The 22,517-nt window shown below is 44.4% G+C and overlaps 1 protein-coding gene and 1 non-coding gene across 2 annotated transcripts; both read left to right on the top strand.

Annotated features, from left to right (window-relative positions):
- Nucleotides 1-2,667: 2,667 nt before the first annotated feature.
- trnah-gug (transfer RNA histidin (anticodon GUG)) lies at nt 2,668-2,739 on the top strand. Its single transcript has one exon. It is a non-coding gene; the product is annotated as a tRNA-His (tRNA).
- An 854-nt stretch (nt 2,740-3,593) lies between these two features.
- On the top strand, nt 3,594-15,946 carry LOC110535034 (uncharacterized). The gene is made up of 11 exons (XM_036935615.2): nt 3,594-4,650; nt 4,888-5,050; nt 7,241-7,338; nt 10,031-10,267; nt 11,655-11,742; nt 12,186-12,307; nt 12,694-12,799; nt 12,905-12,976; nt 13,146-13,255; nt 13,366-15,497; nt 15,703-15,946. Exons 1-11 carry the CDS (start codon nt 3,830-3,832, stop codon nt 15,807-15,809), a joined length of 4,056 nt encoding a protein of 1,351 aa, XP_036791510.2. The 5' UTR covers nt 3,594-3,829; the 3' UTR covers nt 15,810-15,946.
- The last annotated feature ends 6,571 nt before the right edge of the window (nt 15,947-22,517 follow it).

Raw genomic sequence — 22,517 nt, 5'->3', positions numbered from 1 at the left:
AATAGTTCCATCAATCTGCCTTGCAGCCTCTGCATAAGAGTCATTATGAGTGATTTTATATCTTTGGGCCTCTCTAGCCTTTTTCTGTACCTGGCATCCATCAAATGTGGCACTCTGTTCCCACCCCAATTACAACAGTTAAACCTTGACATTGTTCCCACATTCACTATAATCATGTGCCCCTCCCCACTTGGCACATCCTTTCTTTCCTTTGCACAGAGCCATTACATGTCCCATTCATTGGCATTTAAAACACCTTAATGGAGGTGGGCCAAACTCTCTTAACAATGAAAACCAGGAAGCCCATCTGTACTTTCTTACATAAAACCTTCTCAAACATTAACAGTACTGACAGGCTTTCTTTCCTACTGAACAGACGTTTGGATTCAACCATTATGCCCCCCTCTACATTTTCTTTGAAATAAACCTATGGACATAGATAGTGGAACCCCAGAAATCCCCCCCCTCCTCCTCAGTTTAGCCGAAGATCATTGACATGACTTGTGGTTTTCTTCCCATTGGGAGTTTTCATTTTCAGAATCTTAGGGTTTAGATGAGACAGACCCCCGTGGTCGCATCAAACACGAGTACAACTTGACACATCACTACATTGTTTTTTACTTCACGTTCTCAACACTAGAAGTGCCACTGCTGTTAGCAGCGTTTATAGCAGGGCCAATATTTTTCCTTTTCACTTTCATCCCCACCCACACCATCAGGACTATCATTAATGTCGACCACAGTCCTGTACAGCTGTTGCTAAAACCGCCTACCACAATATAATACGTTGGATTCTATTTCACTTCCTCGTTTGAAGTCGAATCCCTCGAATGCCGATCGCTTTGTCGTGGAACACTCATGCTTTGTAAAGCAGCTGCTTCGTCTTGATGTTCATCTTTGTTAGTAGTTTACCGAGCTTTTCCTTTTCAAACAAGCGCGCTCTTCCAGCCACCATCCACAGACACTTCCTCACCTGACAGCCTCTCACCCCTCCGAAGCTAGCCAAAACAAGGATTAGCCACAATAGTAGAATTTGCCTTTCCTCTTCAAAATAAAATGAAAGTGATTCAAACGGATACAAAAATAGTGGAATCGTGACATATTTGGACTAGATAATGCTCAACAAGGTCGGAATGTTGTTATATAAATGCAACGAAAGACAATAATTTAAAATGTTGAAATCGCACTGATTATGTATGAGATTATGTATTAGAACTGCATTGGGGGTTATACTTCTATGCACTATACACCCCTATCTCCTGTATATGGATCTCGGATCCATAAATTGGGGTATGAGGCTACTCGATGACACCCACAGATTACGATTCTGAAGAGTTTACACAAATATTAGCATCGTAGTTCATCATATTAGTGAACTCTAACTGTCAGATATCACCCCATTGTGCGTAATGACATTCATTTTGCAATGTACAGCCTTACCTATGGCCCTTGGGTACTCGGTTACATACTTTAAGATGGCAGGAGCAGTGGTTCCCTGTATGTCCCTGAACACCTCCAAAATAAAAGTAATGTGGTTTGATAAGAATGACCCTCTGAGGGTTTAGAGCTTGAGGTAGTCACCTCATACAAGCACTTGGGAGTATGGCTAGACGGTACATTGTCCTTCTCAGCAAATATCAAATCTGTAGGCTAAGGTTAAATCTAGACTTGGTTTCCTCTATCGTAATCGCTCCTCTTTCATCCCAGCTGCCAAACTAACCCTGATTCAGATGACCATCATACCCATGCTAGATTACGGAGACATAATTTATAGATCAGTAGGTAAGGGTGCTCTCGAGCGGCTAGATGTTCTTTACCATTCGGCCATCAGATTTGCCACCAATGCTCCTTATAGGACACATCACTGCACTCTATACTCCTCTGTAAACTGGTCATCTCTGTATTCCTGTTGCAAGACCCACTGGTTTACGTGTATTTATAAAACCCTCTTAGGCCTCACTCGCCCGTCTCTGAGAGATCTACTGCAGCCCTCATCCTCCACATACAAACACCCGTTCTTCCAGTCACATTCTGTTAAAGGTCCCCAAAGCACACATCCCTGGGTTGCTCCTCTTTTCAGTTCGCTGCAGCTAGCGACTGGAACGAGCTGCAACAAACACTCAAACTGGAGTTTTATCTCAATCTCTTCATTCAAAGACTCAATCCTGGACACTCTTACTGACAGCTGTGGCTGCTTTGCGTGATGTTTTGTTGTCTCTACCTTCCTGCCCTTTGTGCTGTTGTCTGGGCCCAATAATGTACCATGTTTTGTCCTGCTACCATGTTGTTGTCATGTTGTGTTGCTACCATGCTGTGTTGTCATGTGTTGCTGCCTTGCTATGTTGTTTTCTTAGATCTCTCTTTATGTAGTGTTATGTTGTCTCTCTTGTCGTGATGTGTGTTTTGTCCTATATTTATATGTCATTTATTTAAAAAATGTTTATTATTTATTTATTTATTATCCCAGCCCCCGTCTCCGCAGGAGTTATTTTGCCTTTTGGTAGGCCATCATTGTAAACAAGAATTTGTTCTTAATTGACTTGCCTAGGTAAATAAAGGTAAACATAAAATTAAAAATACGCTACATAACTCAACAATTAGCAAGTTTATTATCAACGTCACTACAAATCGCAATTTCTCCCATCTAGGGGCAAGCCCTGATAGCTCGCCGTGATCGTATAGTGGTTAGTACTCTGCGTTGTGGCCGCAGCAACCCCGGTTCGAATCCGGGTCACGGCATTGCGATACACAATGTCACGGCAAAAGGGCTCTGTTTTTAGATGTTTTTGAAAGCAACATAGTCTTCCCTACAAAAAAAAGAATCAAGTTATCGCATAGCTTTTGGCCCACAGCTAATTATCAGCAGACAAAACGCGAGGAGCCAAGTGAGTGCAGCGCGCCGTGCGTAAATTGAATATTCCGATTCGCCAGCAGCCGGCGCACAAAGCAAACTAATTCTGCCTTTTCTGCCTTTCTCAACTCAATGCACATGCAGCAGCAGAATGCTCATTGGTCTAACTTTACAGCGGGAAGAAATGCGCTAACTCAAACCGTCGTTATGGAGATGCTTTTTGTGTATGGAAACAGTGGGAAGGAGATTTCCACTGTTTAAAAATGTAGTGCATACCTGTATGTTAGTTTCTTAGCGTTGATACACGAGACAGAGAGCTCGTTTGGTCAGTTAATCTTCCCGAAGAGGAGACTAACTTCGAAGTTCGAACATTGGTGAGTGATGTGGGCACTTTTGGACTAACCTACTTGCTTGGCACCTCACCTTGCTTTGTAAAAACTACAGCCAGCACACTTGCAAGAAGGTTAACTTATATAATGTAGCCAGGTGAGGTGAGAGACAAAATTATTATTTAAATGTTTACAGCATTTTCCTCCCCTGGGTCCTCAACAATATCCCAGTGAATTCCTATTCCAAATTCAAGAGTTTTCATGACATGGTCTTTCACAACTGCCAGAACACTGCAGCTGGCAACATAACTGTAAAGCTATGACAGCTGTTGTTCTGTTGGCTCATCTATATTTATCATATTTGCTACACTGCAATGTGTGACATAGTGCCACCATCAGCAGTGTCAAGTTTCAGCACCAAAGCATGCAGCACACCCAGCCACAAGAGTAGGCTATCGTTCATCAACAAAAAGCACAGAGGAAGGCAAGGTGTAAGCAAGGGAGTTGTCTTGTAATGTGCCACCGGTTTATACATTTGTAAACAAAGCTACTGAAGGTCTATTTGGTTGCGCTGCCTTGGGGACAGCGCGCTCCAACATTAACCAAATGGAATGACCACCGCTCATTCCCTCACAGGGATTGCGCACACATGCCAGAGGTGAGAAGGAACCAGTTTGAGGCGATGACATCATGCCTGTACGAGTGCCTGCGCGAGGTCGGGCTTCAGCGTCACTACCCTTGTTTTACCGCCATGGGACTGAGACGCGCTGGACACCTGTCTTTGCTCACCATGGGCGACTACTCGAGCGTGGGGGTCCACAGCATGGGGGACCGTGCCCGGCTGTTCCATCTGGTACAGCTGGTCAAGTCTCTGGAGGAAGAGGAGGACCATGGGGGCCACGATGACGATAGAGTTGTGATAACAAGAAAGACTTTCATTTCAGGCAGCAAAGTCCCTGCATGCAGGCAGCTAGATTTTGATGGTGATGGTAGGTCGAGCGAGCCCAAACGCGGATGGCTCAGTGACTATGACAGTCACAGGGGGGCTGGTGTCCACCCCTTCCCGAGCCCGAACACAGGGGTTAAACCCCAACCACGCTGCGACCTCAGCAGAGGGTCACCCATACACAAAACTCAGATCAGTGGGACGCCGATGCGTAGCTGTCCTCACAAGCAGACTGTCAGACGGACCACAGTGCACAGGAGCAACAGCAAAGTGACCCAGCGTCAGGGCATCTGCATTTACAAGGAGGGGACGACCATCGGCAGCGGGCCAAGACCTGAGGTGCGCCGGGAGGCGGATGGGACATCCAGGAGGACGGATGGGACATCCAGGAGGACGGATGGGACATCCAGGAGGACGGATGGGACATCCAGGAGGACAGATGAGCCCACATACATGTACACATCGAGGAGAACTATTGGCTGCAACTATGGTCTGCCCCTGAGTAGCCCGGTGTCAACCAGAAAGTAAGTTGTATTATGTTTCAATTGTGTATAATGCTGTTGTTGTTAGTGTATGGGTCACTAGGCTGGTCGTCTCTGGTCTGCTGCTGTCTCTCCTTTCATCTGTTTTCCTACTTCTTTTCATTCTACAAATAACTGCCCCTCACACTTGGTTAGTTGGAAAAGGTAACTCTCTCTTATTAATTATACTGTTGTTCAAAATACCTGTAATTTGTGCTTGTGTGTGTGTGTGTGTTGTAGGGAGGCAGGTGAGCAGAGGATCAGTGTGTGTGTGAGGAAGAGGCCCCTGACCAATGCTGAGAACAGGAGAGGGGAGGCAGACGTGGTCACAGCCCATGATGGAGATTATGTGGTGGTCCATGAGAGCAAAGAGGCAGTGGACCTGACCCAGTACATACTCCAAGTAGGTACCAGGTCCAGTAGAGCCCTGCACAGGCATGAATTTAAAGTCGAGCTTCTACCCATGCTGGTGACGCTCAGGCCCTACCCTACCCAGGCCCGATTGCTTCTGCTAAATTTAAGGCCCGGCCCTGCCCGAAACCAGAAATAACTTCCCCTGTTAGTAAATCCATTAGCTGCTCCTCTTTCTCACTCACTCCCTGCGTGCAGCACACTCTGCATGCGCTCTGCTCATGGTGCTCTGACTCTGTGAGTATCCATAGCAACGGCTCCGCTTGGGCTGCTCTGTTCAATGAAGAGACATGAGAGAGCTGTTAGATACTTTTCGTCACTCTAAACTCCGACAAAACTCAATGAGAATTATAATTTTGGCGAAATAATCTCTCCAGTCTTAAATTTGACAGGGTTGAAGCACTTCTGACGCCACGTTATGATCTTAGTCAGATATGACTGTACTGCGCAGCAGAGCACGCGCAAATGGCTCATCTTCAACATTTTATTGATAAATTTAGTAATACCGAGCCCTACCCATAACCTGGTTATTGATGAAGAAACAGGCCCTACGTGGCCGTAACCCGATGTATAATGTCGGGCTCGGGTTGGGTAGCAGAACTCTAATGTACAGTACACTCAGGCTACATCACACAGTCACAGAGGACAGAGTCTAGCAAGACTTGAATATAGCAATGTATACAGTACAGACCGTGAATATACAGTATATAGGTACAATAAAGGAGACATTATGTATGTTTGTATATTATACAGATGTAGGATCTTAAATTTGGGCCAGTTTGTTACAGAAGAAAAATGATCCTGCAACAACAGGAAATGTGAATTACTATGTGGATAATAGTTCATTTACATTGATACATTTTTTGTTAGGGTAAGTCAAGTCTCAATTTCAGAAATTATAAACTTTAGAAGCCTTTTTAAAACGCAAATACACTACAAGCTTGCATTTCCTGCTGTGCAGGAAAATTCTCAGCAACAAAAGAGTGATCAAATTAAGATCCTATATCTGTATGTTTGGATGTACTGTATACAAGGCTAGGGTTTCACATTTTGGGGAATATTCAGAGGTGGAAACTTTCTGTGGGAATATATGGAAATTAACTGGAATATATGGGAATTAACGGAAATATATGCAAATTAATATGAATACCATTTAAATGTAGATGTATTTTGCATTGGATATATTTACCATATCATATGGAAACAGAAACATAAACCTTACCTTATCATAAGTAGAATTGCAAATGATTAAATCCTTCCAGTAGAAATTTAAAAAACAATTTAGTTACGGATTGAACTTTAATTTAACGAGTTGACTTTTCACATGGGATGATTTCACTGAACAACAAAAGAAAGGGAATATTGAATGATCCCCAATGATCCATGGCATCTCCCAAAAACATTTGCAACATAAATCTGTAAAATGATATTCTAGAAACTAAAGCATTTGGTTGTCTTCGTCTCAGGCTTTCATGTCTTCTCTCTGGACCTCCTCAATGTCAAAAAAAAGCCTCAGATTTGCCCGGAATGCCACCAATTTTTCAACCCTTGTATTGGTCAGCCTGTTGTGTGCTTTGGTGTGTGTGTTCCCAAACAAGCACCAGTTGAGCTCGGAGGCGGCTGATGTTGGTGGGATTTGGAGGATGATGGAGGCAACAGGGGAAAGAGCTTCAGATCAACAAAGTCCCTTCCACCAGGTGGCTGATGAGATTTGTTGGCACGACTGCCATATTGCATCTCCATCCCAAAGCCCTTGCTTGGAAGTGTACTTCGCCAGACTGCCAAGAACCTTGCCCTCATCCAGGCCAAGTGATGACACCATAGGCCTTGTTGATCTCTGCACCAGACAGGATGCTCTTGTCAGCATGCTTGGGGTCCAACATGTACGCTGTGGCGTGTATGGGCTTCAGGCAGAAGTCTTCAGGCTTTTTGATGTATTTCAGTTTTAGTCTATCCTAAACTGTTATAAGCTAACTTTTTTGATGAATTTAAGCAAAAATCCCTAAATTCCAGGGCTTAACTTCAATGGGAAATTTCCGTAAAGTTCCTGTAAAGTTTCCTACCCTTTGCAACCCAAGTTAAGGTACATAAATATAATTCATATAGCTTCAGGCCCCCTGTTCCTTGTAACACAGTGTTGATCTGTGTGTGTGTCTGCACTCTTCTCTGGTCCCCTCCACAGCACAGGTTTAATTATGATGAGGTGTTTGGGGAAGAGAGCTCCAATGTGGACGTGTACCTGAAAACAGCCTTTCCGCTGATACAGCATGTCCTCAACGGGTAAGGAACCTTGTGTTGTGTTCATTGGGTTCTAAACAAAAGAAAACGGGGAGGGACTCCGATAAGAAAAGTCTGTCGGTGTTAGCCATATTCCCCTGCTTGGCATCTGAACGCAAGGCGCTACAAAGAGTAGTGCGTACGCCCAGGACACAGGGTTCTCACAAACTGCTTGATGTTCTTAAAGTACTTGAATTTGGCACTCTGAAATTCAAGTACTGGAATACCTTAAAAAGCAGACATTTTCTCAGGTTGGTACTTGAAAAGTACTTGAATTAAAATGAGAGGAGAACAGATAATGTATTGGTCTTGCAAATTAATTTCCATGCAGACTACTGAGTTTTATTGCCTCACGTGTTTCGTGCTGTGGTTGCCAGGCGAGCTCGCTCATTCCACCCTCACTGCCACTCGGCCAGGTAGGTACAGAACTGACTGATTAGGCGCCGCCAAACATCACATCGATAGCTAAACTGCCGGGAAAATGTAGATTCAAACTTGACTTTTGTGCATATGGAACACTTATGGGCTCTTTTATTTCAGCTCATGAAACATGGGACCAACACAATACATGTTGCGTTTTATATTTTTGCTAAGCATAGTTTACTCACCTTTTTTTACCACTACATCACTGGACCCATCCAACCCACACCATGTAAGGTGCAAATAAATGCGTCAGACTGAGTGAATCGGCCCTGAAGAGCCACACGAAGGGGGAAAGACACAACGCTGCATCCTGCACTGGCGCCAGTTCTACATTAGGTGACTTTTTCTCTGCAACAACATCCAGAGCTTTTCATTCACAGGGCGCCGGCTATATTCCGCCTTATCAAGCGGCAGCCGTGCTCATGCCCTTTCTGGTGGCCGTTCCGTTTCCCTCACACAACCCACCCTGTCATTAAGCTGGAGTTGTGGAGTAATGTGAATAGGAAATGTGTGTTCACCAGTAGCATGTCTCGAAACTCTGCTATTCAAATGACAAAATCATCAGTACTGACTTACCGCCTATGTATGTAGTAAATAAATATTTTTCTTTCATGAGATTGTGGCGATATACTGCCATCTGTTGGCGACTAGAAACAATTGCATAATATGAACTAATACAAAATGAATGGTCCTTGAATATGACTTGCCGCTGTCTGTAAGAACCCTGAGTACACCACTGGGGCCGAGCTCCCTGCCGTCCAGCAACTCTATACCAGGCGGTGTTAGAGGAAGGCCCTAAAAATTGTCAAAGACTTCAGCCATCCAAGTCACAGACTGTTTTCTCTGCTACCACACGGCAAGTAGTACCTATGACCAAGTCTGGAACCAACAGGACCCTGAACAGCTTCTACCCCCAGGCTATAAGACTGCTAATAGTTAGTTAAATAGTTAAGCAATATCTACCTGTAATATCTGCACTGACCTTTTTTGCAATAATCTCTTTTGACTCATCACATACGCTGAGGTTACTGTTTATTATCGATCCCGTTGCCTAGTCCCTTTATTCTGACCTAGGTTTACAGTTGAAGTCGGAAGTTTACATACACGTAGGTTGTTGTTCTTGTTAACAAACTATAGTTTTGTTATAGCAAAAGTAGATATCCTAACCGACTATAGCAAGTCAGCTTGCACAATTCCAGAGTATTATGTCATGGCTTAAGAAGCTTCTGATAGGCTAATTTACATAATTTGAGTCAATTGGAGGTGTACCTGTGGATGTATATCAAGGCCTACCTTCAAACTCAGTGCCTCTTTGCTTGACATCATGGGAAAATCAAAAGAAATCAGCCAAGACCTCACAAAATAAATTGTAGACCTCCTCAAGTCTGGTTCATCCTTGGGAGCAATTTCCAAATGCCTGAAGGTACCCTGTTCATCTGTACAAACAATAGTACGCAAGTACGCAGAAGTATGTAAACTTCTGACCCACTGGGAAAGTGATGAACATTTATTGGATATTTCAAACTTTTTTAACAAATCAAAAACTGAAAAATTGGGCGTGCAAAATTATTCAGCCCCCTTAAGTTAATACTTTGTAGCGCCACCTTTTGCTGCGATTACAGCTGTAAGTCACTTGGGGTATGTCTCTATCAGTTTTGCACATCGAGAGACTGAATTTTTTTCCCATTCCTCCTTGCAAAACAGCTCGAGCTCAGTAAGGTTGGATGGAGAGCATTTGTGAACAGCAGTTTTCAGTTCTTTCCACAGATTCTCGATTGGATTCAGGTCGATTCAAAAGGTCGCAAAGTTCAAGGGGGCCGAATACTTTCGCAAGGCACTGTAAAAGCTGAAATAAATCATTCTCTCTAATATTATTCTGGCATTTGACATTCTTAAAATAATGTGGTGATCCTAACTGACCTAAGACGGAATTTTTACTAGGACTAAATGTCTGGAATTGTGAAAAACTGAGTTTAAATGTATTTGGCTGAGGTGTATGTAAACTTCAGACTTCAACTGTACATATCTATCTAAATTACCTCGTACCCCTGCGCATCGACTCAGTACTGATTGTGTTATTATTTGTCTATTTTTCTGTTTCTTCGACTATTTCTCTATTTTTTTCTCTCTGCATTGTTGGGAAGGGCCCCGTAAGTAAGAATTTCACTGTTAGTCTACACCTGTTGTTTACGAAGCATGTGACACATAAAATTAGATTTGATTTGTAATGGGATATTGTGTGACCTAGTTCTGTCTGTATGTACGTTGGCAGAGGCAAGGCCACTTGTTTTGCATACGGCCAGACGGGAGCAGGGAAGACACACACCATGCTGGGTTGTCCTCCTCAGAGACAGGGGCTATACGCTCTGGCTGCCAGGGACATATTTACCCAGCTGCACTCCACCCAGGACTGTGGCAACTCTGCACTCACATCCCACGTCTATGTCAATGTCAGCTTCTTTGAGATCTACTGTGGCCAGCTCTACGACTTGTTGGACCGTAGAAAACGGTGCGTGTGTGATTGTGTATGTACTCAAGTTCAGGACTGACTTATCTCGACCAGTAGTTGTGACTTTGTTTTCAGAAAATATTTCATAATGTAACACTCTAACTTGGACTCTGACTCGAACACTAGAGGCTTGGGACTCGACTCGCACTCGAGGTTTAGTAAATTGACTACATCACTGAACATAACCCTGCTCTCTGATTGGTCTATTCTCGAGGTCGACCAATTATGATTTTTCAACCTTATCCCAATATATATATATATATATATATATATATATATATATATATATATATATATATATATATATATATATATATATATATATATATATATATGTGTAATAATGACAATTACAACAATACTGAATGAACAATGAACACTTATTTTAACTTCATATAATACATAAATAAAATCTATTAAGTCTCAAATAAATAATGAAACATGCTCAATTTGGTTTAAATAATGCAAAAACACAGGGTTGGAGAAGAAAGTAAAAGTAGAATATGTGCCATTTAAAAAAGCTGATGTTTAAGTTCCTTGCTCAGAACATGAGAACATATGAAAAGCTGGTGGTTCAATATTCCCAGTTCTTCAATATTCCCAGTTAAGAAGTTTTAGGTTGTAGTTATTATAGGAATTATGATGCATCACTGAACATAACCCTGCTCTCTGATTGGTCCATTCTCGAGGTCGACCGATTATGATTTTTCAACCTGATCCCAATTAGGTTGAAAAAAAACAGACAAAACAAATGGAACATGAAAAATAGATCGATGATGGCTAGAAGACCGGTGACGTCGACCGCAGAACATCGACCGAACAAGGAGAGGAGCCGACTTCGGTAGACATTGGCGAAGTAGGCAGTGATTCGATGATAAATTAACAGGCACTGCATTGATTATATGCAACGCAGGACAAGCTAGTTAACCATCAACCATGTGTAGTTAACTAGTGATTATGTTAAGATTGATTGTTTTTTACCTGCTAGCTAGCAACTTACCTTCGCTCCTTGCTGCACTCACGTAACAGGTGGTCAGCCTGCCACGCAGTCTCCTCATGGAGTGCAATGTAATCGGCCATAATCGGCGTCCAAAAATGCAGATTACCGATTGTTATGAAAAATTGAAATCGGACCTAATTAATCGGCCATGCCGATTAATCGATCGACCTCTAGTCCCTTCACAATGACATGGTCATAACCATGCTCTCTGATTGGTTCCTTCATAATAACATTGAGCCAGTGAACCAGTTGAACCACAACCACTCAGTGAACCACTCAGCGAACCACAGAACCAGTGAACTACTCAGTGAACCACTCAGGAAATAAGTGAACCAGTAAACCTCTGATTGGTCTCTTTATAATGACATCTGTGTCTTCTCTATGCAGCTTGTTTGCAAGGGAGGATGGGCACCAAGTGGTTCAGATAGCAGGGCTAAGAGAGGTCAAAGTGGAGTCTGTCAACTCATTGCTAGAGGTGAGACTTGTATTCCTCTCTTCTCATTCTTCCTATTCTCGTCTGTTATACCTCCCTGTCTTGCTGTTTTGATTTATTTCCCTTCTTCATTCCATCCTCCTTTCATCGCTTCTACTGCCTCCACCCCTCCTCATTCATCCTCCCCACCTTCTCCTGCCTCCACCCCTCCTCATTCATCCTCCCCACCTTCTCCTGCCTCCACCCCTCCTCATTCATCCTCCCCACCTTCTCCTGCCTCCACCCCTCCTCATTCATCCTCCCCACCTTCTCCTGCCTCCACCCTTCCTCATTCATCCTCCCCACCTTCTCCTGCCTCCACCCCTCCTCATTCATCCTCCCCACCTTCTCCTGCCTCCACACCTCCTCATTCATCGTCCCCACCTTCTCCTGCCTCCACCCCTCCTCATTCATCCTCCCCACCTTTTCCTCTCTCCGCCTTCCAGGTGATCTTGTGGGGTACAGGGGAGCGCACCCAGGGGGTAAGTGGAGTCAACCCAGTGTCATCCCGCTCCCACGCTCTGCTCCAGATACAGCTCAGAGACTCTGGCCATCAGGCCACTGGCAGGTCAGTGTCACGTTATAATAACTTATAGGACAAAGTCACCAAATTAGTTCCAGGTAGCAAAACTAATTCCCATATTTTTGTTTTGAGAGTGATATATAGAAAATGATCAACCAGGTATATGGAGTTTGCACATTGCAATTCAGACACAGTTTATAATCTCAAATATAACACATATTCAGCAATATACCTGAGATTGAATGTGTTATTTTATGTATGATTAGCTACAGTACACAGTGTGTATTTGTTTGTGTGTGTGTGTGCGTGTGTGTGTGTGTGTGTGTGTGTGTGCGTGCGTGCGTGCGCAATTCAGTAGCTTTGTAGCATAGTTTATGTGACATTAAATTAAAAGTAATCGGACCAGATGTGTCCCACACTGTGTTGTGTAGGATGTCATTTGTGGATCTGGCTGGGAGTGAGAGAGCAGCAGACTCCAGAGACCCAGACAGACTGAGTCGCATGGAGGGGGCAGAGATCAACCAGAGTCTACTGGCAGTGAGCGCAACACACACACAACAGGATACAATACAATACTTTATTGTTCATTTTCACACACACATAAAACGGGATTGCTGTTAACATGTAGCCTATTTGTTTCAGCTGAAAGAATGTATCCGTTCTCTGGACCAAGAGCAGTCACACACACCGTTCAGACAGAGCAAGCTCACGCAGGTAAAGAATCTCACACACACATTGCAAACGTTCACGGGTTCAACTCTCAACAACACATCTGAGCAACTCCACACCAGGTTTGTGCTTCGACTGTGTTGTCCACAGGGAATGATATAATTTGGGTCAGTACCACTTTGTTCAAACTCTGTTTACCTTGTTGTCTGTATAGGTTTTGAAGGACTCCTTTGTTGGTGATTCAAAGACATGTATGATTGCAAATGTTTCCCCCAGTCACCTAGCAACCAAACACACACTCAATACGCTGAGATACGCTGACCGGTGAGTGTTGCGTATTACGTAGGTCATGTGAGAGCACACACTCCGACTCAACAGTTTTGACGTCATTGATTAATTGGCCTGTGATATATCATGTCCTATTGGCTCTACAGGGTGAAGGAGCTGAGGGGGGGAGGGGGGAGAAGACGGCCCACAGTCACCCCGTCCCCATCCCCGGAACATGATCAGACTAGCAGCATTGGTACTAGTGCCAGCAGGGGGAAAAGTCCCCTAAAAGGGGTGAAGTTGGGGGGACACAGGGAGGCCCCAAATGTGACTGGCACCGCTGTTAGGAGGTTAGCCCCAGGGGGAGCTCTGCTCTGCTCCACACCAAAGGGCCAGGGGGCGGGGGAGGGCTTTGGGAGGGGGAGAGAAGACCTCTGTTTGGAGCACACCACACCTGTGAGGGGCTCACTGGGCCGGGGGCTTTGGAGGCGCAGGAGGAGTGAGGGAGTGGGAGAGAGGGAGAGGAATAGCGAGAGGGAGGTGGAAAAGAAAGGGCACAGAAAGGAACGTGAGAAGACAGATGATTCCAACATGGAACAGGACCATGGGGTGGCTTGGGTGACGAGACAGCGAATGGGAGAGGGGAGGACAACCCTTTGTGAAATACCCAGAGAAGGAAGAGCCACTACAAGCCAGATGGCCATAGGTAAGAGGGCAGCTGCTGCTTCCTGTCTCAGAGGAGAAGAGAGGCAGAGGACTACTACGAGTAAAGGAGAGGGAGAGGGCAGGAGATGGATAGAGCAGGACCGAATTGTGGGGGAGAGGGAGAGAGAGAAGACGGCTGAGGGACAGAGAGAGTTGGGAGAGGTCAGGGAGAGAGATAGGAGGACTAGTACAGAATGGGAAAGGGAGAGAGAAACTGAGATGCCAAGGGAGCGGGAGAGCGAGAAGGAAAGAGAGAGGCATTTGAGAAGATACCACCAGCAGCTGCAGCAGATGCAGTGGCTCCAGCAGCCTCTGCCTGCCTCTCCGTCTGTCTGCCGCGGTGTGGAGGAGCTGCTGGCTGGGTACAGGGCCACTGCTGGGGCCGGGGGAGACCACCTCCCGCTCCGGGGGGAAGGGACCGCAGGGGTCACAGTGGAGGCAAAGGGGAGGGGACAGAGTCACCTCTCTAACAACACGTCTCAGAGCCACTGCCACAATGGCGATAATGATGATGATAATGAAGGAGATAATGATGGTAGTGGAGAGCACATCCTCAAGTGTCTCGTCCCCGGGGCTGGATCAGTGCTGTCTACCATCAGCAGGCTGGATGACAGAGGGACAGGAGGAGGAGGAGTGGAGAGAGGGAGTGGGGACGAATGGGGGTCACCCAAGGAGGAGGAGAGGAGAGGGAAATGGGCATGGCCAGAGTGTAGAGTGGTCGAGTCAGAAGAGGGCGGCAGGTGGACAGGGGCTGTGTTGCGTCTTGGGGAGGAGGAACGGTTAACATCTAGCCTCCGTGGGGCATTTGAGAGGAGGGGGTGGGCAGGGGAACACAAGGAGAGAGGAGAAGAGGACATGCTGCTGGGGGCTGAATGGAGCACAGAGGAGGAAGGAGAGGTTGCCGTTAATGACTTCACCCGCGGCTCCACAGACAGCAACAGTGACAACGACAGCTTTTACCGACACTGCAGCCACCACGCTCTGGCCGAGAGGCCCCTCTCTCCACCCCCGCCCCCAGCCAAGCTCAACGACCTGTCCCTGGAGTCCAAGCACATCAACCAGAGCTCCAGTGGCCTGTGCCTACACTTCCAAAATGTCCCCATTTGCCCCTGCCAGCAGGGAGTAACACTGAGCCCCAGAAAGAGGACAGCGCTACCAGGTGCTGAGCTGCTACGTCTTATAGACCCTGCCACCCCCCTTCTGTCCTTTGTGCAGACAGGGAGGGGAGCAGCGGTTGGCACCACAAGGCTTCCCCCTGAGAGCCAAAATAATTCTGGAGTTGTGGCTCAAATGCCCCCTTCTTCACCACCACAGTGTGTGTCCTCGGGCGATTCATCTAGATGCACCATGGATCCCCTCTCACTTTCCTTGCTTCAGGTAGACAGGCTGGCAGCCACAGACTCCTTCCTCTGCCAGCAGGTACAACACAGCACCTACTCCCCCTCCGTCCTGCCTAGGGAAGGTGGAAAGGGAAAAGGGGTGGTGGACGGTGGCCAGTCTCTAGTACCCACTCTAGTGATAGATGGGAAGAGTGGTGAAGGCCACATGGATCAGAGGAGATCCAAGATGGACGCTGCTCCTCTCTGGAGAATGGGTGAGTCACATACACAAGCTTGTGCAATGCAATCCCCCCCCCCCCCCCCCCCCACCGCATTGTTTACTTAATATCTCGGTAAATAATTGCCACCTACTCATTGACATTGTTCATTTGTGAGAATTGCGGTTTTGTTAGGGGATTGCGTGTAAAATAAAAAAGTAAAATGTTGCTCTAATTCTCTTGTGTTGTCTGTTCTGTCCAGCTATGACCAAACCATCTGCCCCTGTGGTCTCCTTGGTGTCTGTCCAAGACCAAAGAGGAATCCTGAAAACCCCAGCCCAGTTAGGGAGGGAGGTCCTAGGCTCCTGACTCTACCTGTCCCCCTGGCCCTTCTCCACACTTCCACTCACCACACAACCTCACTGTATCCAATACACACACAACCAAGTGCTCCCAAGGCCCAGTCCAGCCCAACACACAAACATCACACCCTTTGCCTTCCACCCATGTACCACAACATACACATAAGCCTCCCATCGCGACTAAACACACATTTCAGGATACACCCAACTCCTCCATCCCTAGTGTACAAATTCTCCAACAAATGAACAACCCTGTGCAATTTAACATTTTGCAGGACCAATCTCAGTTGCCCAGTTCAAACACTCCTCCTAATCGCCACACCCCATGCCATCTCAGCGGTTCAAGCAGTCCAGTCGTTGCAAACGGTCTGTTAAAGCACGTTGGACCCCCAGCCACCCTCTCCTTCTCTACTCGGGAAGCCCTGGAGCATGTCCAGTAAGTTCAAGTCTTTCTGTTATGTATCATGAACAATGTGTAGGTTTATGGTCCCTTACTCATCCTGGCTCTATCCCTTGCCATCTCTTCCTCTTTCCTTCTCTCTCTATCTCTCTCTTTCTCCCTTCGGTGTTTGTCAGGTGGTGTGTTGTCCAGACCCATTGGGAGCAGTTGAAGCAGATAGTCTATGTGTCGTAGAGAGGGAACATTGCTGTGCCAACAGCCTGACGTGGTGAGAACTCAGCACCTTGTATATACAAGTATTAAATATACTAGCTCGTAAATCATGGATTGAATTCATTAGATTCATTGCAATTACTATTATTGTTGCTGAATAGGACACTTGGTTTGAGAGTAGTGCTCTCCATGACTGTCTACCATTTGTTGATCCAACTTCCTTCCCTGTCTGTCTCACCGGTCCCTCTCTATTATTCAGGACTTTAGGGAGTCACGTTCATAAACTGGAGGAGATCATGGAGCAGAAGGCTGTGTGCGTTCGGAGCCTGAGATCTCTGCTACAGCCCTACCTCACCCAACTGAAAAATCCTTGTTGAAAACTATTAGTCATTTTCAATTCATGGAGTGAATTTCAATTCAGTTCTGTTTCTGAATTGAAAGCTGAATTTACCCCAAACCAGGCAAATAATTTGTGTGGGTGTGGAGTGAACTTGTGTGGAGTAAGCTGTATTTTGTTAAACAGTAGCCTACAGGAACAAACACTTATAGTCAGTACCTTCGTGATTAAGGCACTGTACTACTTTAGCCTTTATCACAAATAATGAGATTCCCATAGAGAATGATAGAGTCCTCTAGTGGCCAAAAAGCCATATTAGCATGGACAGCACCATTGAGGGCTTCCACCATTATAATGTAGTCAATTGGGTGGGACTTCCAACTTCATTGTCTAATGCCTTCTGGTGACCCTGTTGGAGTCATGTCCAACCGGGTAATCAGGAGGGATCAGCCAATTGTGAAGAAGAAAATGTGCTACATCAAAATGGAGATTGCCTCAATGGTGCTGCCCATGCTGTCACAGACGCTATAATGGCACAGATACAAAGATGAGTCCTCTATCTCTATGGGGATTCCCAACCTCTGTCATTTCAAGAATTTTGCTACGAGTAACTAACCATAAAAAGTTATGGAATCATTATAATGTTGTACTTTGGTAGTTTAGGTAGTCTATCCACGAGAAATTAATTATACATGGAAGATAAATCACTTTTTTTATGTGGTAGGCCTGTCCTCTGTGGTTGGTCTTTGAAATGCAGGCGCAAAGAAGATGTCTGCCAGTTGTTCATCTGTCTTGCCAGCAGATGGAGGTACTGTGTGTGAAAATCCTAGTTTTCAGAGTAGAAAATGTATTGCACAATTCACTCAAAAAGAAAAGTCACATGCTTCGTAAAACAACCGGTGTAGTCTAAAAGTGAAATGTTTACTTACATGTCCTTTTCCAACAATGCAGAGTTAAGATAAATATATACAAATGATATGACACAAGGCATAAATACACAGTGAATAACAAAAATCTTGAGTAAAAATAGCACGGCTATATACAGGGAGTACCAGTACTGAGTTGATGTGCAGGGGTATGAGGTAATTGAGATAGCTATGTACTTATAGGTAGGGGTAAAGTGAACTAGTCAACAAGATAGATAATAGACCGTGAGTATATGTTGAGTGTGAAAGTGTGTTGTGGTGTCAGTGTAAGTATGTGTGAGTGTCCAGTGTTTGTGCATAGAGTTAGTGCATAAAAGGATCAATGCAGGTAGTCCGGGTGAGACATTTTATTAGCTATTTAGCAGTCTTGTTTAGCAATCTTATGGCTTCTGGGTAGAAGCTGTTCAGGGTTCTGTTGGTTCTAGACTTACCACCAATGTTCCCTCTAATTTTTTTCGGCACAGCGAATTTCAAGTCTACTGAGAGCAAACTTTAACATTGTGAAAATTCTGTGCAACTTCCAGCATGCGTTTACTGTGAACACTGAGGCTGTACCCGCTTTATGTTACAGTTTAAACAGTGGCCATGTAGGCTACTTGATCATAATGTAGGCATACCAGAGTGACCTACAATCAAAAGCAATGGCATACCATAACATTTGAACGCGGAAATAGCTGTTCTCATTCAGCCTACAGTAGCAGCCAATGTGTGGTGTTCAATGCAGGCCTAAATTCCATGAAACCTTTGAAGAAAATATGCAGGGCTTGACATTAACCTGTTATCCACCTGTCCTTCCGGCAAGGAGTTCATTGGAAATGTTGTTGTGTTGTTTGATGCAAGAAACCACTTTACAAAATAAAATGTATTATTATTTCTATGCCATTATTACAGAGAATCAGACAAATGATGCTATCCTCTGCCTATTGGCTACTTAGTTTGTTCAAGCATGTCTCAAAATACAACACTGCCTTCTAGGAGAAAAAAATTATCACTCCCCTATTGCTGACTAAAATGATCTATAACTGGGCTAATAACTCACTAACTAGCAAAGGACATGAACAGAATGTGCACACTTGGCTACATGAAGCTCTCGTTTTGATCTCAAAACAAGCGCATCTATAGTACCAGTCATAAGTTTGGACACACCTACTCATTCAAATGTTTTTCTTTATTTTGACTATTTTCTACATTGTAGAATAATAGTGAAGACATCAAAACTATGAAATAAAACATATGGACCAAACAAATCAAAAATATATGTTATATTTGAGGATTCTTCAAAGTAGCCACCCTTTGCCTTCATGACATCTTTGCACACGCTTGTCATTCTCTCAACCAGCTTCAGGAGGTAGTCACCTGGAATGCATTTCAATTAACAGGTGTGCCTTGTTAAAAATTAATTTGTGGAATTTCTTTCCTTCATAATGCGTTTGAGTCAATCAGTTGTGTTGTGACAAGGTAGGGGTGGTACACAGAATATTGCCCTATTTGGTAAAGACCAAGTCCATATTATGGCAAGAACAGCTCAAATAAGCAAAGAGAAACAACAGTCCATCATTCATTTCAGACATGAAGGTCAGTTAATCTGGAACATTTCAAGAACTTTGAAAGTTTCCCCAAGTGCAGTCGCAAAAACCATAAAGTGCAATGATAAAACTGGCTCTCATGAGGACTGCCACAGGAAAGGAAGACCCAGAGTTACCTCTGCTGCAGAGGATAAGTTCATTAAAGTTACCAGCCTCAGAAATTGCAGCCCAAATAAATGCTTCACAGAGTTCAAGTAACTGGACACATCTCAACATCAACCCTTCAGAGGAGACTGTGAATCAGGCCTTCGTGGTCGAATTGCTGCAAAGAAACCACTACTAAAGGACACCAATAATAAGAAGAGACTTGCTTGAGCCAAGAAACACGAACAATGGACATTAGACCGGTGGAAATCTGTCCTTTAGTCTGATGAGTCCAGATTTGAGACCCAGAGAAGGTGAACAGATTATTTCAGCATGTGTAGTTCCCACACTATTTTGGTTACTACATGATTCCATTTGTTATTTCATAGTTGTGATGTCTTCATTATTATTCTACAATGTAGAAATAGTAAAAATAAAGAAAAACCCTTCAATGACTAGGTGTGTCCAAACTTTTGACTGGTACTGTACTTGAGACCACTCATGCTGTAAACACAATCCAGTTCCTTGCATTTGACGTAACAAGAGGTGATGCAGCTAGTCAAGATTCTCTCAATGGGCCAGCTTTAGAACCTTTTGAGGATCTGAAGGCCCTTGACAAATCTTTTCAGCCTCCTGAGGGGGAAGAGGCGTTGCCATGCCCTCTTCATGACTGTGTTAATGTGTGTGGCCTATGATAGTTCTTTAGTGATATTGACACTGAGGAACTTGAAGCTCTCGACCTGTTCGACCTTCCATTTCCTGTAGTCCACAATCAGCTCTTTTATCTTACTGACGTTGAGTGAGACGTTGTTGTCCTGGCACCACAATGCCAGGTCTTTGACCTCCTCCCTAAAGACTGCCTCATTGTCGACGGTGATCAGACCTACCTCTGTCTTGCGGTCAACAAACTTGATGATGTTGGAGTTGTGCGTGGCCACACAGTCATGGGTGAACAGGGAGTACAGGAGAGGACTAAGCATACACCCCTGAGGGGCTTCATGGCTGCTGCCAACACACTGACACTGACTCAACTCCAGCCACTTTAATAATGGGAATTGATGGGAAATGATGTAAATATATCACTAGCCACCTTAAACAATGCTACCTTATATAATGTTACTTACCCTACATTATTCATCTCATATGCATACGTGTAATACATGTATGTAATACATGTATCACTAGCCACTTTAACTATGCCACTTTGTTTACATACTCATCTCATATGTATATACTGTACTCGATACCATCTACTGTATCTTGCCTATGCTGCTCTGTACCATCACTCATTCATATATCCTTATGTACATATTCTTTATCCCCTTACACTGTGTACAAGACAGTAGTTTTGGAATTGTTAGTTAGATTACTTGTTATTACTGCATTGTCGGAACTAGAAGCACAAGCATTTCGCTACACTCGCATTAACATCTGCTAACCATGTGTATGTGACAAATAAAATTTGATTTGATTTGATGTTGATGGTAAGTATGGCGGATGTGTTGTTGCCTACCCTCACCGCCAGGGAGTGTCCCGTCAGGAAGTCCAGGATCCAGTTGCAGTGGTAGATGTTCAGTACCAGGGTCCTGAGCTTGGTGATGAGCTTGGAAGGGACTATGGTGTTAAATGCTGAGCTATAGTTAATAAACAGCATTCTTACAAAGGTATTCCTTTTGTCCAGGTGGGTGAGGCCAGTGTGGAGGGTAATAGAGACTGCGTCATCTGTGGATCTGTTGGGGGCGGTATGCGAATTGGAGTGGGTCCAGGGTGTCTGGGATGATGGTGTTGTAAATATTTTCTTATTTTTGAACTGCACTGTTGGTTAAGGGCTTGTAAGTATGCATTTCACGTTAAAGTCTACACTTGTTGTATTCAGCGCATGTGGCAAATAAAGTTTGATTTGATTTGACCAACCTTTCAAAGCATTTCATGGCTATAAATGTGATTTAGGCAGGTAACCTTGGCGTTATTGGGAGACTATGGTGGTCGGCTTGAAAAAGTAGGGTTTGCAGACCGGGTCAGGGATAGGTTGAAAATATCCGTGAAGACACTTGCCAGCTGGTCAGTGTATGATCTAAGTACATGTCCTGGTATTCTGTCTGGCCCCGCGGCCTTGCGAATGTTATCCTGTTTAAAGGTCTTACTCACATCGGCTATGGAGAGCGAGATCACACATTCGTCTGGAACAGCTGGTGCTCTCATACATGATTCAGTGTTGCTTGCCTCAAAGCTAGCATAGAAGGTATTTAGCTCATCTGGTAGGCTTGTGTCACTGGGCAGCTCGCGGCTGGGTTTCCCTTTGTAATCCATGATAGTTTGCAAGTACTGCCACATCTGTAGAACGTCAGAGCCGGCGTAGTAGAATTAAATCTTAGTCCTGTATTGACGCCTTGCCTGTAATCCATGGCATCTGGGTGGGGTATGTACAGTGTCTTCATACCCCTTTGCTTTTTCCACATTCTGTTGTCTTACAGCCTGAATTTAAAATGGATCAAATTTAGATGTTGTTGTCCCTGGCGTAACTACAATACCCCATAATGTCAAATTGGAATTATGTTTTTTTTTTATGTTTACAAATGAATGCAAAAATTAAAACCTGAAATGTCTTGAGGCAATAAGTATTCAAGGCTAAATAAATGAAATGTCTTAAGGCAATTATGGCAAGGCTAAATAAGTTTAGGAGTGAACATGTGCTTAACAAGTCACATAATAACTTCAACAATAGGACAGAGGGCATTGGCGGTCTATTTCCTCGTCGACAAAGGCTCATCGGGATGCCCCCTCCCCTGCCTCTCTATTGCAGCCGCCGCTCAGTAAAGACCATCCGAGCCCCTGATTTTGCATATAGCGATTTAGATTTTTCTTTCAATTATTGTTATACACATGTGTGGTCTACCTTAGTTGAATGCACTGATTGTAAGTTGCTCTGGGTTAGAGCACCTGCTAAATGACTAAATGTTTTATCTAAAATGTACACACAAAATAGTTTAATCACATTCTGTTTTTTTTTTGCTCTATATCTACATTCTAGACTGTAATACCTTCCCTTTCTTTAGACATTTTGGTAGATAAGGATGAACAGAAGATGATTCCCTTGAGCCGTCATAAGTAGCTTGCAGGTGGCATAATACCAACAAGAGCCATCCACATCAAATGCCAATGAGGCCAA

Source organism: Oncorhynchus mykiss, chromosome 11 (assembly GCF_057628025.1).
Source record: "Oncorhynchus mykiss isolate SJ-2025 chromosome 11, ASM5762802v1, whole genome shotgun sequence".
Lineage (NCBI taxonomy): Eukaryota > Metazoa > Chordata > Actinopteri > Salmoniformes > Salmonidae > Oncorhynchus > Oncorhynchus mykiss.
The sequence above is the reverse complement of the archived record's forward strand: the minus strand, read 5'-3'. Positions and strand labels throughout refer to the sequence as shown.